General features: G+C 61.1%; 2 protein-coding genes across 2 annotated transcripts in view; one reads left to right on the top strand and one right to left on the bottom strand.

Moving 5' to 3' along the window:
- The window catches only part of FAM171A2 (family with sequence similarity 171 member A2), a 12,514-nt gene extending 4,108 nt beyond the window's left edge, over positions 1-8,406 (top strand). The window contains exons 2-8 of the mRNA XM_004707508.2: positions 2,310-2,591; positions 2,837-2,929; positions 5,158-5,316; positions 5,398-5,577; positions 5,673-5,789; positions 5,885-6,011; positions 6,758-8,406. Of these exons, the coding sequence (XP_004707565.1) occupies positions 2,310-2,591; positions 2,837-2,929; positions 5,158-5,316; positions 5,398-5,577; positions 5,673-5,789; positions 5,885-6,011; positions 6,758-8,198 (2,399 nt within the window). The 3' untranslated portion in view covers positions 8,199-8,406. The remainder of the gene's footprint in view (positions 1-2,309; positions 2,592-2,836; positions 2,930-5,157; positions 5,317-5,397; positions 5,578-5,672; positions 5,790-5,884; positions 6,012-6,757) is intronic.
- A 326-nt stretch (positions 8,407-8,732) lies between these two features.
- GRN (granulin precursor) lies at positions 8,733-12,698 on the bottom strand. Its single transcript, XM_004707222.2, has 12 exons — positions 12,542-12,698; positions 12,306-12,440; positions 12,109-12,193; positions 11,740-11,852; positions 11,528-11,666; positions 11,024-11,133; positions 10,672-10,795; positions 10,344-10,441; positions 10,008-10,253; positions 9,575-9,808; positions 9,259-9,489; positions 8,733-9,161 (listed from the first exon to the last, which is right to left on the bottom strand). The coding sequence occupies exons 1-12, from the start codon at positions 12,677-12,679 to the stop codon at positions 9,024-9,026; spliced, it is 1,791 nt and encodes a 596-aa protein (XP_004707279.1). The 5' UTR covers positions 12,680-12,698; the 3' UTR covers positions 8,733-9,023.
- Between the last annotated feature and the right edge of the window lie 2,059 nt (positions 12,699-14,757).

Here is a 14,757-nt window from a genome sequence, read left to right as displayed (position 1 = left end):
GATCTTGATGGAGATGGGGCTCTGGTGGGGGTGGGAGCTCAGGAAAAGGGGTTACATTGTGATCCTCAGCTCACGGCGCATGGCAGGGTCGCAAAGCCATGCTGAGCTGGTTGGTTGGCTGTGGGCAGGGCCAGCTGGGAGGGCAGGTGCCTGGGTCCTCGCCCGGCAGGCCTTTGGTCACTCCTGTCCCAGCCCATGCCCCTCACTCCCCTTTCATGTCACTTCTTCTCAGTGAAGACCTCCCAGGGTCTCAAGGGGCCCAGGTGGGTGTGTGAGGGGTGGGGGGCGCCCGCCTGCTACAGGGAGAGCAGGAAGGAAAGGCCATGGTGGGGGTCTCAGCGGCCTCTGCTCATCCCAGCCCTGCACCCCCACCCCAAAGGCAGCCCTCCCCTCCCCCACCCCTGCTCTTCATCGTCCCCACCCCCACCAAGGAGCTAGTAGGAAAAACAGGGTGGGGGCGTCAGGATGAGGGAAGTTGGGTCCGGATGGAGGGAGGGGGTCGGATTTCCTCCTGGAATGAGGCCAACTTGAAGGCCAGAGAGCTGACACTGCAGCGTCAGGCTGAGGGATCAGGAAGGATCTCTATGGGCCTCAGTCTCCCCTGCTCCCTGGGGGGAGGCCGGGAATTGGCTCTGTGAGGTAGGAGGAGGTCCTGGTCTCTCAGGAAACCTCTCCCTTAGACCCCTGCACCCCAGGGGAGGGGACCCAGGCAATTGGCTGGAATGGAGCCAGGCTTGGGGGCTCTCCTAGTCCCCTGGCTGGGAGCCCAGGTTGGGAGGGAAGGGGAGGGAATCTGCCAGGCACTGCCCCACCTACCCCCACCACCCCAGCTTGTCACTGATGCCCCCTTCAGGCCTTACTTGCCCACCCAGTTTTGTCCCCAAAGCCCCCTCTCCTCCTCTGAAGCTCTGGCCCTAGAACCTAAGACCCTCCCTCAAATGACCATGTGCCCAACTCCCAGGTCCCTCCTCTCAGCTGCTCAGTCCAGCTGCTGTGTGTGTGTGTGTGTGTGTGTGTGTGTGTAGTGAGTAGCCCAGCCCTTCCAGCTTCTCAGAATTCCTTTTGGATAGTGCTGGAAGGGGAGGGGGACTGCCAGCTTTGGGGAGGACCACTCAGTGGGAGTAGGTTGGGACTGTGTGTCCACTCAATCTCCTGGGGCGGGAGGGACTCAGCTTAGGCTGACAGCTGGATGGGATGCCAGGGACAGGCGTGGTGCTGGCCCTGGGGGTGGATGTCATGTGGAGTGTCAGCCCCACCCAGCCTTCCCCAAGTCCCTGTGACCCTCTGATTCCTACGCAGGCTTCAGTGCTGGACTTGGCTAGCTAACTCTGCCTCCTAGGCCCCTTCCCAAGCAGCACACCTACACGCATGGTTAGCAACAGGTGGGCTGAGCCCTAATAGGCGGGGCCCTGCCCCTGGGGAGGGTCAGACAGTGCTGAGTCAGCTCAGTGGGGCTGTCTGGGAATACAGTTTAAGGCCTGGCTCACTCATTGGGACTCAGAACCCTCCCTGCAGGCCCAGCTGGACTGGACTTCAGGGCAGAGGTGACCCAGGACCCTCTTAATGGCCTCTGCCAGTTTTCCTGGGCCTGGGTCAGCCTCCTCCCCTCCCCTTCCTCTTGCCAGGACCCCAGCTCTCTGCCCATATCCTGGGAGGAATGAGGGTGTTGCTGTGGTGATCCACTGGCTGACCAGCTGGGACGGGCAGGCGACACATGTGAGGGGGAGGGGTCAGGAGGTACTTATTTGGCCTTCGATGTGGGTCCCAAAATCTGAAGGGAAACAGGCTGTGCAAAGGATTCTGGGAAGATGGTGAATGACAAGCATGGCCAATTCTCCAGCGTCCCCTTCTGAATTTTTGTCTGAGGACCACAGCTCTTAGCCAGCCCAACATCCTCCTTTCTGAAGGAAGGACAGTCTTGAGCCACCCCTCCACCTGTACATCCGGGCTCTCCACTTGTCCCTCCTTGCTCAGCCCTCCCTCTCTGCCCTTTCCCCTGACACCTCGGGTAGGGTTCAGTGGCCAAGAGCGTGGGCAGAATGCTCAGAGTTGCCACGTGGTTGTAGCGCCTGGCCTGCAAGCATCTAAACTCTGTGAGCCTCGGTTTCTTTGTCTTTAAAATGGGCCTAGAGTATGCTTGATCAAATCCAGGACACGACTGAGTGTAGCTGTACCCATACTTCGTGGACCAGTATGAAATAAATGCTGCCAGTTATACTTATGGTATCACTGACTGTCAGCAACACCTGAGTTCAGAAGTGGTAAGATGGGAGGAAGCGCATCACAGACCAAGGTGCCCCCCCCATAAGTGATTATATATAGTGATACCTTCTCCCCCCTCCCTGTCCCCGCCCTGCCCACAGAGCTCCTGATCAAGGTGCAGGTGTATGTGAGCGGGGAGCTGGTGCCTCTGGCCCGGGCCTCAGTGGATGTGTTTGGAAATCGGACCCTGTTGGCTGCTGGCACCACAGACTCTGACGGCGTGGCCACACTGCTCCTCAGTTACCGCCTGGGCACTTGGGTGTTGGTCACTGCTGCCCGCCCTGGCTTCCTCACCAACTCAGTGCCCTGGCGTGTTGACAAGCTGCCCCGTAAGTGCAGAGGCAGGTGGGGAAGGAGGGGGCAGCAGCTGACCCTCGGACAGCCCCTTCCCAAAATAGTTGGGGGGGTGGGGGGAGTGGGGGGAGCCAGACATGCTTCCCAGCAGCTGCTCCTGCCTGGGCTGGGCATTCAGAGAGGGCTTTGGCGGAGGATGAAGCCGGGAGCTCAGGGGCCAGCAGGATCCAGCCTGGGGGGCGGCAGCTTCTCTGCAGCTGACTGGCTGCCCCTCCTACAGTGTATGCATCCGTCAGCCTCTACCTGCTTCCTGAGCGGCCGGCCACACTCATCCTCTATGAGGACCTGGTGCACATCCTCCTGGGCTCTCCGGGTGAGGCTTCCCTCCACCCCACCTAACCCCGCTCCCTTTCCCCTGCCCTGGGGGTAGAACATGAGCTTCTTCCTTCCATTCACTGGGTAACCTTGGACAAGTTATTTAACCTCTCTGAGCCATTGTCTGTTCATTTGTAAGAAGAAATCCTGCTTTAGTAATTTAATTGTGCTAAGTGCTACTTAAGACCTTCGCACAGTAGGTGCTCAATACTTGTTGACTGTTACTGGGGCTTCGCTTCTTAGGGCCTCTAGTCTCCCCTTTCCTTCTTTAGAAACCAACTCCCTGCCATCTTTCTCTTCAGTTGCACACCTACTGGGTGCCTAGCCGTTAGAAGGCCATGCAGGGTCATTCCACAGGTACCGAGCATCTACCAGGTGCAAGGCCAGGGGTGATTCCACAGTGATCCTTGTCCACCCATGGGCTTTCCGATTTTCTTGACGACTTTTTCATGCAGCCCCTCTGCTGGGCCAGGCATTGTGGAGGGTGCTGAGGGAGGATGGGAAGTGACAGGAGCCTGTTTCCTTTGAAGGCAGACACAGCATCACAAACCTGAAATCCTACAGAAAGGGGAGGGCTGGGGGCAGATACAATCATTCAAAATGGATAACCCTGGCCTGGGAGCCTAGTGCACTCGATAATTGAGAGGAGGGAACTGTGGGCCTAGGTAGGCCTTTGGGGGGGACAGCAAAGACACCCCCCTCATTGGAGAGGAAGGCCTAGAGGGAGTCCTGGAGGTGCAGCGGGAGCCTGGGAGAAGTCGGGAGGACAGAGTGCCTGCTGCAGCTGAAGGAGGAGCCGAGCAGAGGAAGGGCACCATCTGTAGCACTTGGGAGCCACAGTAGGCTCTGGAAGGAGGGGAACTCTCTCCCACATTTTTATTCTCAGCTTGAGCTCTTGTCCCCAAGTTACCTTTTTTTTTTTTTTTAATGTATAAGAAAGAACTTTATATCAAGAAGGTGTCCCACCCAGCCCAACTCAAGTCTATGGGTCATCAACTTACTCCTGCCAGTTCACCTTCAGCTCTCTGATCTCGAGGAACAGGGAAGATTTAGAAGACGCCTTGAAGGTTTTCCTGCATGCTAAACCAGCGCTGCTTTTGTTGACCCTTAACTTAAGCTCTCCCCCATGGCTCCAAAGAGCTGGCTGCACGCTGGGACCCTGGGACCCCCACAATCCCCAGCTTCTCAGGCCCCTCCCACTGGTTTCTTTCCTTCCTGCCCTAGCAGCATCCTTCAAGACCCCACAGGCTGCCCCCCACCTCCCGCCATCTTAATGGCAGGGCAGGAGGGCGTACTGGGTGAGTGTGCGAGTGCTGGTGCAGGCGGCCGGGGCTTGATGAAGGAGCAGGTTAGTCAACTTCTGCCTCAATGTCTGCCTCAGGCAGCTGCTGCAGAGGTTGCTGTACTGATGGAAGGGGTTCATCTAGATCCCCTGCCTGGCATAGTGCCTAAGGCCGAGGAACTGTGAGCGGCGGGTGGGCTGCAACCTGGAGCTCCATCAAATGCACGGTCGTGAGGACGGGCAGGGCTGGGCGGTGGCTCTTTCTGTGGAGGGGAGTTAGACTGGACTCCACTCCACTGAACACCACTGCTAGCACATCGCATTAGAATGTCGTTAGATGTCTGGTTTCACCTCAATACACACACACACACAAACACACACACGCACAATATTAGGTCATCTAATGCAGGACTCACGAGGCACATACTTTACATGAATGATGACTTTAGTTTTAAAAATGCCTTAATCACAAAAAAATCCCGCTCCTTAGACACACTGGCTACGTTTCAAGTGCGTCATGGCCACTTGTGTCCAGAGGGTATCAGAGTGGACAGCAGAGAGCTAAAACATCTCCATTCCAGCAGAACGTTCTAGTGAGTATTGCGGCAGACAGACAGCGCTGCCCTGGCCAGAGACCTTGAAGACAGAGAATTGTGTCTGATTCGTCTGTATACCCCCAGCACCCGACATGGTGTGTGCCACACAGTAGGCGATCATAATTAAGGGCCCAGACCTCCTAATTGTATGGGTTCATAAGGAGACAGCATTGCAGCGAAAGCCGGTAACTTGCTCCGGGTCACGCAGCCAGGCCTGGGTTTCACGTTCATGTCCCTTCCACGTTAGTGTTCTCTGAGACCCAGCTGTCTCCCAAAGTCACCACCTTCCCTGCACTGGTCACGGGGTCACCTTGTCCCCAGGTCACGGCAGCACCTCTCTCTGTCTAGGTACGCGCTCCCAGCCATGGGTGCAGTTCCAGTGCCGGCCGGCCTGCCTGCCTATCAGCTCTACCTATAGCCAGCTCTGGGCGTCTCTCACACCTGCCAGCACTCAGCAGGAAATGAGGGCTTTCCCAGCCTTCTTGGGCACTGAGGCCCCCAGCTCAGGTAGGTTTGCTAGGTGCTGGACGGGGCAAGGTTCCCCCCTCCAAGGACTTAGCCTTCAGCCCTTGTGTCCTCTGCCTCCAGGCAATGGCTCCTGGCTGGAGCTGATGCCCCTGGCTGCCGTGAGCGTGCACCTGCTGACAGGCAATGGGACCGAGGTGCCCCTCTCAGTCCCGATTCACCTGTCCCTGCCCGTGCCCTCAGAACCTCGTGCCCTTGCCGTGGGCACCAGCATTCCTGCCTGGAGGTTTGATCCCAGGAGTGGTGAGTGTCACAGGGGCCCGAGGCTGGGATATGGAGAAGGGAAGTGGGGCTTCGGTGAGGAGACAGCGAGTGAGACGAACCCCTGCCTCTCCCAGGGCTGTGGGTCCGCAACGGGACGGGGGTGATCCGCAAAGAAGGCCGGCAGCTCTACTGGACCTTCGTCTCCTCCCAGCTGGGGTACTGGGCGGCCGCCATGGCCTCCCCCGTGGCCGGTGAGAGTGGGGGGCAGTGGGGGAAGGTGTGGTTGTGGACTCCTGAGGGCAGAAGGGCACCCACACCTGGCACACTAAGCCTTTGCCCGGCACAGGGCTGGTCACCATCACCTCTGGCATCCAGGACATTGGCACCTACCACACCATCTTCCTGCTCACCATTCTGGCGGCCTTGGCCTTGCTGGTGCTCACCCTGCTCTGTCTGCTCATCTACTACTGCCGGTGAGTGCACTGCCACCCTGAGCCCTGCCTCTGCCCCCTCACATCCAGTGTCATCCTGAGGCCTAGACCCCTTAGGGTGCATCATGATAGCCTTACTGCGCTGACGGGAAACCCAGGTGCAAGTACTGGTGACCTGAGAGAAAGGGGTGTGGGGACAGCAGGACCCCCATGAGACAATCCATTGCTGTTCCTATTAGCCTAGCTCTCCCAGGACCCCCAGGCCAGAATTAACCCCCCACAGCCAGCTTAGACAGTCTTGTCAGGGTCTCCCAGAGCCTCCTGTGAGCAGGGCAGCACCTTTTACCCCAAGTGTGCCATCGCAGTGACTCCAACTTAGACGGCAGAGTGGGGTTGGGGTTCCCAGGCTGGAATCTTCATGGAAGCAGAGTGCCACGTTTTTCACATGGAGCGGCTGGGGGGTTCCAACTGCCCACCTTTCTGTTGGCGACCCAGTGCTAAGTCATTGAGCTGTCGGGTTTCTTAACCTGCTGTCATCGACTCCAAGGAGCTCCCAGACCCCACACTAAAAGCGATAGGAGCAGACAGCTTCGGCTTTCTCCCATGAGAGACGGGTGGGTCTGAACGAGCCCACTTGCCTCATCCACAGTGCCACTAGGGCTCTGAGAAGTCCCAGCGGGGTAAAGCCACCCTAGTCCTCTGGACAACCCACCCCAGACCGGTGGGAGCACCCCATCGCACCTCCTCGCCTGTAAGAGCAGGGCTGAACTTCTCTCCTCCTTCTCCAGGAGGCGCTGCTTGAAGCCCAGGCAGCAGCATCGCAAGCTGCAGCTCACCGGGCCCTCCGACGGCAACAAACGAGACCAGGCCACCTCCATGTCCCAGCTCCACCTCATCTGTGGGGGGCCCCTGGAGCCCCCTTCGTCGGGGGACCCCGAGGCTCCGCCGCCAGGGCCATTGCACTCGGCCTTCTCCAGCTCCCGGGACCTGGCCGCCTCCAGGGACGACTTCTTCCGTGCCAAGCCGCGCCCTAGCAGCCGCCCGGCTGCCGAGCCTTCGGGTGCCCGCGGGGGCGAGGGTGCAGGGCTCAAGGGCGCCCGCTCCCTGGAGGGCCCCGGGGGGTTGGAGCCCGGCCTGGAGGAGTACCGGCGGGGGCCCCCGGGGGCCGCGGCCTTCCTGCACGAACCGTCCTCGCCGCCGCCGCCGCCCTTCGACCACTACCTGGGCCACAAGGGGACCGCCGAGAGCAAGACCCCCGACTTCCTGCTGTCGCAGTCGGTGGACCAGCTGGCGCGGCCGCCCTCGCTCAGCCAGGCGGGGCAGCTCATCTTCTGCGGCTCCATCGACCACCTCAAGGACAGCGTCTACCGCAACGTCATGCCCACCCTGGTGATCCCCGCGCACTACGTGCGCCTCGGAGGCGAGGGGGGCGCCCCTGGCGGGGGCGACGAACCCACCCCTCTGGAGGGCCCGATCCCGGGCCCTCCGCGCCCTTTCCCCCAGGCTGACCCCCAGCGCCCGCTGATGCAGGGCCACCCAGGCGCGGGGGGCGAGGGCGGCGGGGGCGGCGAGGGCTGGGGCGGGGGGCGCTCTGCGCCCGTGAGCGGCTCGGTCACCATCCCCGTGCTGCTCAATGAGTCCACCATGGCGCAGCTCAACGGGGAGCTACAGGCGCTGACCGAAAAGAAGCTGCTGGAACTGGGCGTGAAGCCCCACCCGCGCGCCTGGTTTGTGTCCCTCGACGGGCGCTCCAACTCCCAGGTGCGCCACTCCTACATCGACCTGCAGGCGGGTGGCGGGGGCCGGAGCACCGACGCCAGCCTGGACTCCGGGGTGGACGTGCACGAGGCGCGGCCCGCGCGCCGCCGGCCCCCCAGGGAGGAGCGCATCCCACCGCCGCCGCCAGCGCCCCCACGCCTGGCGCTCAGCGAGGACACTGAGCCCAGCAGCAGCGAGAGCCGCACGGGCCTCTGCTCCCCGGAAGACAACTCGCTGACGCCGCTGCTGGACGAGGTGGCCGCGCCCGAGGGCCGGGCGGCCACGGTGCCCCGAGGGCGGGGCCGCAGCCGTGGGGACAGTTCACGCAGCAGCGCCAGCGAGCTGCGCCGCGACTCTCTCACCAGCCCGGAGGATGAGCTGGGGGCCGAGGTGGGCGACGAGGCCGGTGACAAGAAGAGCCCGTGGCAGCGTAGGGAGGAGCGCCCACTGATGGTGTTCAATGTCAAATAGCACCCTGCCGACACCACTTCTGGGGTCGCACCCCGCGACCCCAGGGCGTGCAGCCTGGTGTGTTGTGGGGGTGGTACCAGGCTCTTAGCCCCAGTCCTCCCCGCCCGGAAAACGGCACTGCGGAGCTCTCCAATGAGACGCGCTGGCTAAAGTCTGGGCGGGACCCCCGCGGGCACCCAGGCAGAGGGAGGTGGGAGGGGCCCAGACCCCCAGGGGAAATACTGGGAGGGATGGGGTGGGGGGTGCGGTGGGAAAGTTGGAGGGGCAACCGGGACCCAGCCGCTAGTGTGAGCGCTGGGGAGGGGGCACCCCCTGCGGGACCCCTGGGAGGGGCGGGGTGCTGCTTGCTGACTAGCCCACCCCTGGGCTGCAGAGTGGCAGGCTGCTGGTGGTGGTGGGGCAGCTCTGGGGACTCAAGGGAATGTGATGGGGCCGCTGTGGACAACAGAAAATTAAACTGGTGAGAAGAACTCAGGGTTGGCCTTTCTGTGTGTAGGGAGCGGGGAGGGGTGATGGTAAGGCAAACACACTTGGGAAAGTGTAAAAACTTTATTAGAGAGCGTGCGCATGCGCACACACCCACCCACCTACCTGTGGATAGGACAGAGCACCTGGCCACAGGGCCTACAGCAGTCAGGGGGAGGGCGGCAGCTTTGAACGGGGTTTTTGCCCCCCTTTCAGATGGGAAGGCCTTAGGTTGAGGGCCCATCGCCTCCACTGATGGGAAGGGCAGAGGGATTTGGTGGGAAGGCCTGAGCAACGGGCACCCCGAGAAGCAGGGTCTCTCCCCAGGGCTGTGAAGTATTCTCAGTCTTCCGTCCCTCTTCAGAGCAGCTGTCTCTGGGCTGGGTCCCTCTCACGGATGGCCCAGGGAAGGGCCTCCCTGGGCAAACACTTGGTGCTCCTGGCCCCACAGCGGAAGCCAGCGGGGCAACAGTGCTGTTTATCTGCACAACAGATGCCCTGTGGGGGTTACAGTGGGGGAGGGGGGGAGTCAGACAAGGGAGGACCTGGCCTGGTCCCCGGCCCCAGGGTGGGTAGAGATGGAGGTGGCACTGACCTGGCGGTAGGGGCAGCAGGCCCAGCCCCCAAGGCTGTCTCGGCAGCAGGTCTGGTTATCGTGGCAGAAGTGGCTTTCCCCACAGGCCACATCCCCCAAGGCCACAGGAGGACTGTGGATCAGGAGGGAGGAGGGCTGGCCTGCCGCTACCTCCTTCTCACAGGTGCGGGCCTTCACGTTACAGGTGTACCCAGCCGGGCAGCAGTGTTGCCGATCCTCACAGCACACGGCCTGGAGAGGTGGGGGACATGGCAGCAATGAACTTCCCGTGCCCCAGCGTTGAGCTTCCTACCCAGGGGCAGGCAGCAGCACTCACGTGGGGCAGCTGGCAGCATGCCCAGCCTTTGCTCAGCCTCGGGCAGCATGTCTGGCCCACCGGGCAGCTGGTGTGCTGGTCACAGCTGGTGTCTGTGAGGTGGGGCAGGGAGGCTGGGCGAGCGGGCTCCTTCTTCAGTGCGGCCACTATCCTGTCCCCATCCTGACATTGCCCCTCGCCTGTGCATGTGTAGCCGTGGGGACAGCAGTGCTGGTGGTCCGAGCAGCAGACGGCCTGGATGGAGGGTGAGCAGAAGCAGGGCTGTCCAGGGCGCTGGGATGTGGGCAGAGGTGCCGAGTCCACCCTTCCTCTAGCCAGAAAGGAATCTGGCTGAGCTGGCACCACACCCTTGGGCTCCACAGGGCCAAGAACCAGCCTGGCCACATGCCCAGGCCAGGTCACTGCCCCCTGTGCCGCCCCCCTGCCCGCACACCTCAGGGGCAGGACAGCAGCCCCACTTCCCAGACAGGAGTCGGCAGCAGGTGTTGAAGGGGGGGCAGCTGGTGACGTTGTCACAAGGGACATCACTCTCCATGGCTTGGGGGTCTGGCCGGCTGAGGTGGGCGGGGCCCTTCTTCCTCCAGGGCACCTGGTGGCTCCCCTGCTCACAGATCCCCTTCTGTGTGTCACATCTAAAGCCTTCCGGGCAGCAGTGCATGTGGTCCTCACAGCACACAGCCTAGGGGAGAGCGGAGGGTGGAGGGAGATGGTGGGCACAGAGACCTAGTTGGCTGTACCCTCTGCAGGCCAGCTCCCCACTCCTGGGTACCTGGGCAAACGGGCAGCAACCCCAGCTTCCCGTCGACAGGCGGCAACAGGTGTAACCATCGGGGCAGCTCATCTCTTTGTCACACTTCACCTCCTGCACTGTGGGGCGGGGGTGGGGGTCAGCATGGCACTGGGGGTCTGCATCGGCCAGTCCTTGACTGGCTCTATAGCTGACGAGCAGAGGGCACTGCCCACAGTGCCTAAACAGCAAGGGCCATCCATATGGGGAAAAGGCTTGCACCCGCCCCGCCACCCACATGGCTTCTTGGGGTAGCCAGGTGGGGTTTCCTCTGGGGGCAGAGGGCTGGCTCTGTGGCCTGCCTCCAGACCTGTGTGTGCGGGCAGCTTGGTGAGGAGGCCCGTGACATTCTCCCCAGGGAGGCACTTATTCTGGATGAGGTCACATACAGTGTCCTGGGGGCAGCAGTGCACATGGTCGGAGCAGCAGACAGCCTGGGGTTGATGAGACAAGAGAGGGTCTTGGGACTAGCGGTTGGTCTCAGGTGGGTCCAAGACCAGCCAACTTGGCAATGGGCACTACCCCAACCCCCCACTAGGGGGTGGCATGAGCCCTGAGTCAAGGGCAAGCACCTATTGGGCCACCCTGCACGGAGCCACCCCCTCTTCCCACCCCCCAACTCCCCAAGCCTGCAATGCCAGGTAGCTGTGCCCCTCACTCACATTGGGCATTGGACAGCAGCCATACTCCCCACTGGGCATCTTGCAGCAGGTAGAACCGTCAGGGCACTGGGACTGCCCATCAGGACACATGACAGCTCGGGGCAGAGCCACTGGAAGTGGAGAGGGGAGGGGCAGTGAAGGAGAACTGATCCAGATGGGGCCAGAAGAGGCCTCCCCAAACAATCCCCAACCTGACACTCTGCTCTGCTGGTTTCCCAAGTCAGTTCTGACTCAGCGTACAGAGTAGAACTACCCACAGTGATTCCAAGCTGCATGTAGTGATTCTTCCTAGGACCCTCTACCCCGTGCCCCCCCACCCCCACCCCCACCCCCCATAACTGTTGGATGAAACCTTGCTTGGACCAAGTCCCAGGCTCTTGGCAGATTGCCAGCAGGCTTGTTGCCATCACCACCCCGCCAGGCCGCCAGGAGTGGCTGGTGGGTCTGAAGAGCTGATGCACTTCACCGCGACAGCACTAGGGCTCCTGTATCCCACCCCCTTACCTATCCCATCAGTCCTGCGTGCCGGAGTCTTCTTGGCCAGGGAATAGGTGCCGCCTGTGGGCAGGAGGCAGCGGGCCTGCGCCAGGTCACAGGAGGCCCCGTGGGGACAGCAGTGCATCTTGTCTTCACAGCAGGAGGCCTGCGAAGAGCCAGTCCAGATTCATCTTTGCCCTCTCGATCCTTCCCTCTGCCCCCATTGTCCCGAGTCATACCTGGGGCATAGGGCAGCAGCCCCACGAGCCATCTCGCATAGTGCAACACGTGGAGGAGTTGGGGCATTCAAACTGGCTATCAGGGCACTGGACCGCACCCAAGGGGTTGGCATCTGTGGAGAGCAAAGTGACTCACCCATCAGGCAAGGAGCTGGGGACATCAGGGCCTGGAGATCAGCTACCAGGGTACTGAACCACTGGTACTAGGGCTCAGTGACCTCTCAGCACTGCCCCTCACAGGCCAGGCCCTGCCCCAACCAGGACTAGCAACCTAGAGTCCTGGCCCCCACCCTCCCAGCCCTCTGTAAAGAAACCAGGTGAGTGAAGGCGCCAGAGTGGGAATCCTGAGTGCTTCCAGTCCCAGCGCACCTGGTCTGCGGAAGCAGGACCGTCCGTTCGCATGGCAGTGGAAGCCCCGGGGGCAACAGTGATGCCCGTCTCCGCAAGACACTGCCTGTGGGATGCAGAGATGCCTGTGTTGGCCAGGCCCCTTCTCCTGAGTGGGAAAGTCCAGGCCAGCATAGGTGCGGGCATGTGCCCGCCCCCTGAGCCCCTGGCGCCCTCACCTCTGGTAACGGGCAGCAGCGGGAGGTTCCTAAGACTGTGAGGAGGCAGGAGGCGCCAGCAGAGCAGTGAGCATCGGCCTGGCAGGGAATGCCCAGCTGCCTGCTCCTTACTGTGGGCAGAGAGGGCCATTGGTCCTGGGAAGAGAGGGGTGAGGATGAGGCCAAGGGCCCAAGCCAGGGAGGCCATCTGGGCAAGTCAGGCTCCTGGGCCGCCTGGGCGGAGGAGAGGTGCTCACCATCATGGGGCTGCAGCAGCTGTAGCTCGCTCCTCCAGGGTCCAGGCAGCAGGCCACAGGGCAGATCTGGCCATCTGGGCACTGCCTGCCAGCCACCAACCCTGCCACCAATGCCACCCAGCTCACCAGGGTCCACATGGCTGACCTACAAAGTATCAAAGAACACTTGGCAGTTGGCCCCAACCCATGCTGCTCTTGGCTCCCAGACCACCCACTCACCCAGGTGCCCAGACCCACCTGAGCCTCCCCAACAACTTCCAGTCTAAAATTCAAACCCACTGCCATCACATCAACCCCAATTGCTGACAAATTCCCCGAAGGGTTTCCAAGGCTGTACGGAAGCACGCTGCCACTTCCTCTCCTCAGAGAGGCTGGCGGGGTGCCAACTGCTTAGCAGCCCAGCACTTTTACTAAGGCGCCACCAAGGCCCCATTCCCCTTGGTTTAGCTAGGAAGCAAGATGTGGAGCCGGACATCCTGCTTCTGCGTGTCCCCATGTGTCACATGCACCACGGGTGTGTGTTCCCTTTAGCAGGAACACTGACATTCGAATAGGGAGGGGGAGGATGCACTAGAACAGACCTGTGACTGCATGCATCATCTTACAGGTGATTTGACCATGGGGGAGGGGAATGTTTTAAAATTGATGTGGGGGTGATTGTACAATTCTCCGTGATATGATCGAATGATTGAATTATACTTGCGAATAAAACTGCCGGGGGAAAAAATTGCCAAATACTTAAACTAAAACAAAGAATAGGTGTGAATCTACGTCCCCAATGTGGCCTCAAACCAGAGTCTCTGCGGGTGCAAGTGTAGAGACACACACACACACGTGACCATCAGGGGATGTGTACTTTTCGTGGGTTTGATCTGTGGGGACAGGGGCCACCTGGGTGGGAGGTTCCCCTCTGTAGCGGCCCCTGTGGGTGCCTCCTTCCCAGTGGGTGTGCCTGTGGCCACCCGCCCTGCCAGGCCTGGGGGAGAACTGAAAAGGGAAGTAAGGCTGATAGCAAAGTCTGGGCTCTTCCCCAGAGGCCAGCTGACTGTCCCCTACCCCTGCCCCCAAGGAGGGAGCCCCAGGCCTGAGAGACACATGTTCTTACATACCACCACATTCACTTTCAGACTCCCAAACATGCTAACCCCAGACCTCTGCCTCCGGCCTACCGAGAACAGAAAGTCAACCTCCAACCCCCTTGTCCCCACCATCTGCCTAGCAATTTGAGGAACCTAGCGTCTTCCTTCCTAAACTCTTCCCCCACACTCAGTGGTCAGGCAGGGCACTGGGCTGGCCTGACAGGTGTTGCCTGTTCAGGGGAGCAAGGCAACCCTGCTGGCTCTGCCCCTCGGAAGCCAACGGGAGCATTCCAGCTTATTTCATCTCTGCACCAACCGCCCAAAGAACAACCATCATCAGGGGAAGAAACTAAGCCACAGGCATGCTCCGGAGCCTGCTCCTCGTCATCAAGCCACGGCCACCACCCGCTCACTGGACGTGGGTTTGTGTCATGAGTGGCACCCTGCCCCTTAGCCCCAGACAGGGCCCTGGGGTCCAGGCACAGAGAGTGGGGGCCAGAGGCATTTCCCAAGCAGGCCGGTTGGGCAGGGGATTAACAAAGGGTACATACAGGAAACTGTATGCTACATGTGTAGAAACTGCATTTGGGCCTACTCTTGTCACCCACAGATTTTGAGGCTTAGCAGGTGAGTGGGTCAGGAAATCCCACCTGGCCAGCCACATCTTCAACTGATTTTCCTGTGTCCACGTCTTTCCCGAGGCAAAAAAATCAGCCCCAAGCGGACGTTTCTGAAGGATACAGGCTAACTGGTCCCTGTCCTCTCCCCCCTCCACCGCCACTGAGCACCCAAGGGATCTGCAGCTGGCCCCAGGCAGGCACAGGGAGGGCCGGAAGTGGACTATCTGCACACATATACTGGCCGGTCCTGGACCCCGTGACCCGGTGCAGATTTTCCTTCCAGTATATCCTGAGGTCGGGGGCGGGGCGGGGCGGGGGTGTCGTTTAAACACTGCCAAGTACACAGGCATCGAACTCCGGAGGGGGCAGAGGAGGACCTGGCACTGCACTCCCCCTGAGCAAGAGTCCTCTGACCCGCTGCCCGCACGTCCACAGCACAACACAACACCCCGGAGCGTCCCGAGCCCCCAGGCCTGTCATCTCCGAGCGCCAGGCGGAGAAGCAGACTCCCCAGAGG

The sequence above is a fragment of the Echinops telfairi genome, unplaced genomic scaffold (assembly GCF_000313985.2).
Source record: "Echinops telfairi isolate 266 unplaced genomic scaffold, ASM31398v2 ScPeMD7_7458;HRSCAF=8496, whole genome shotgun sequence".
In the NCBI taxonomy this organism is placed as follows: domain Eukaryota; kingdom Metazoa; phylum Chordata; class Mammalia; order Afrosoricida; family Tenrecidae; genus Echinops; species Echinops telfairi.
The sequence above is the reverse complement of the archived record's forward strand: the minus strand, read 5'-3'. Positions and strand labels throughout refer to the sequence as shown.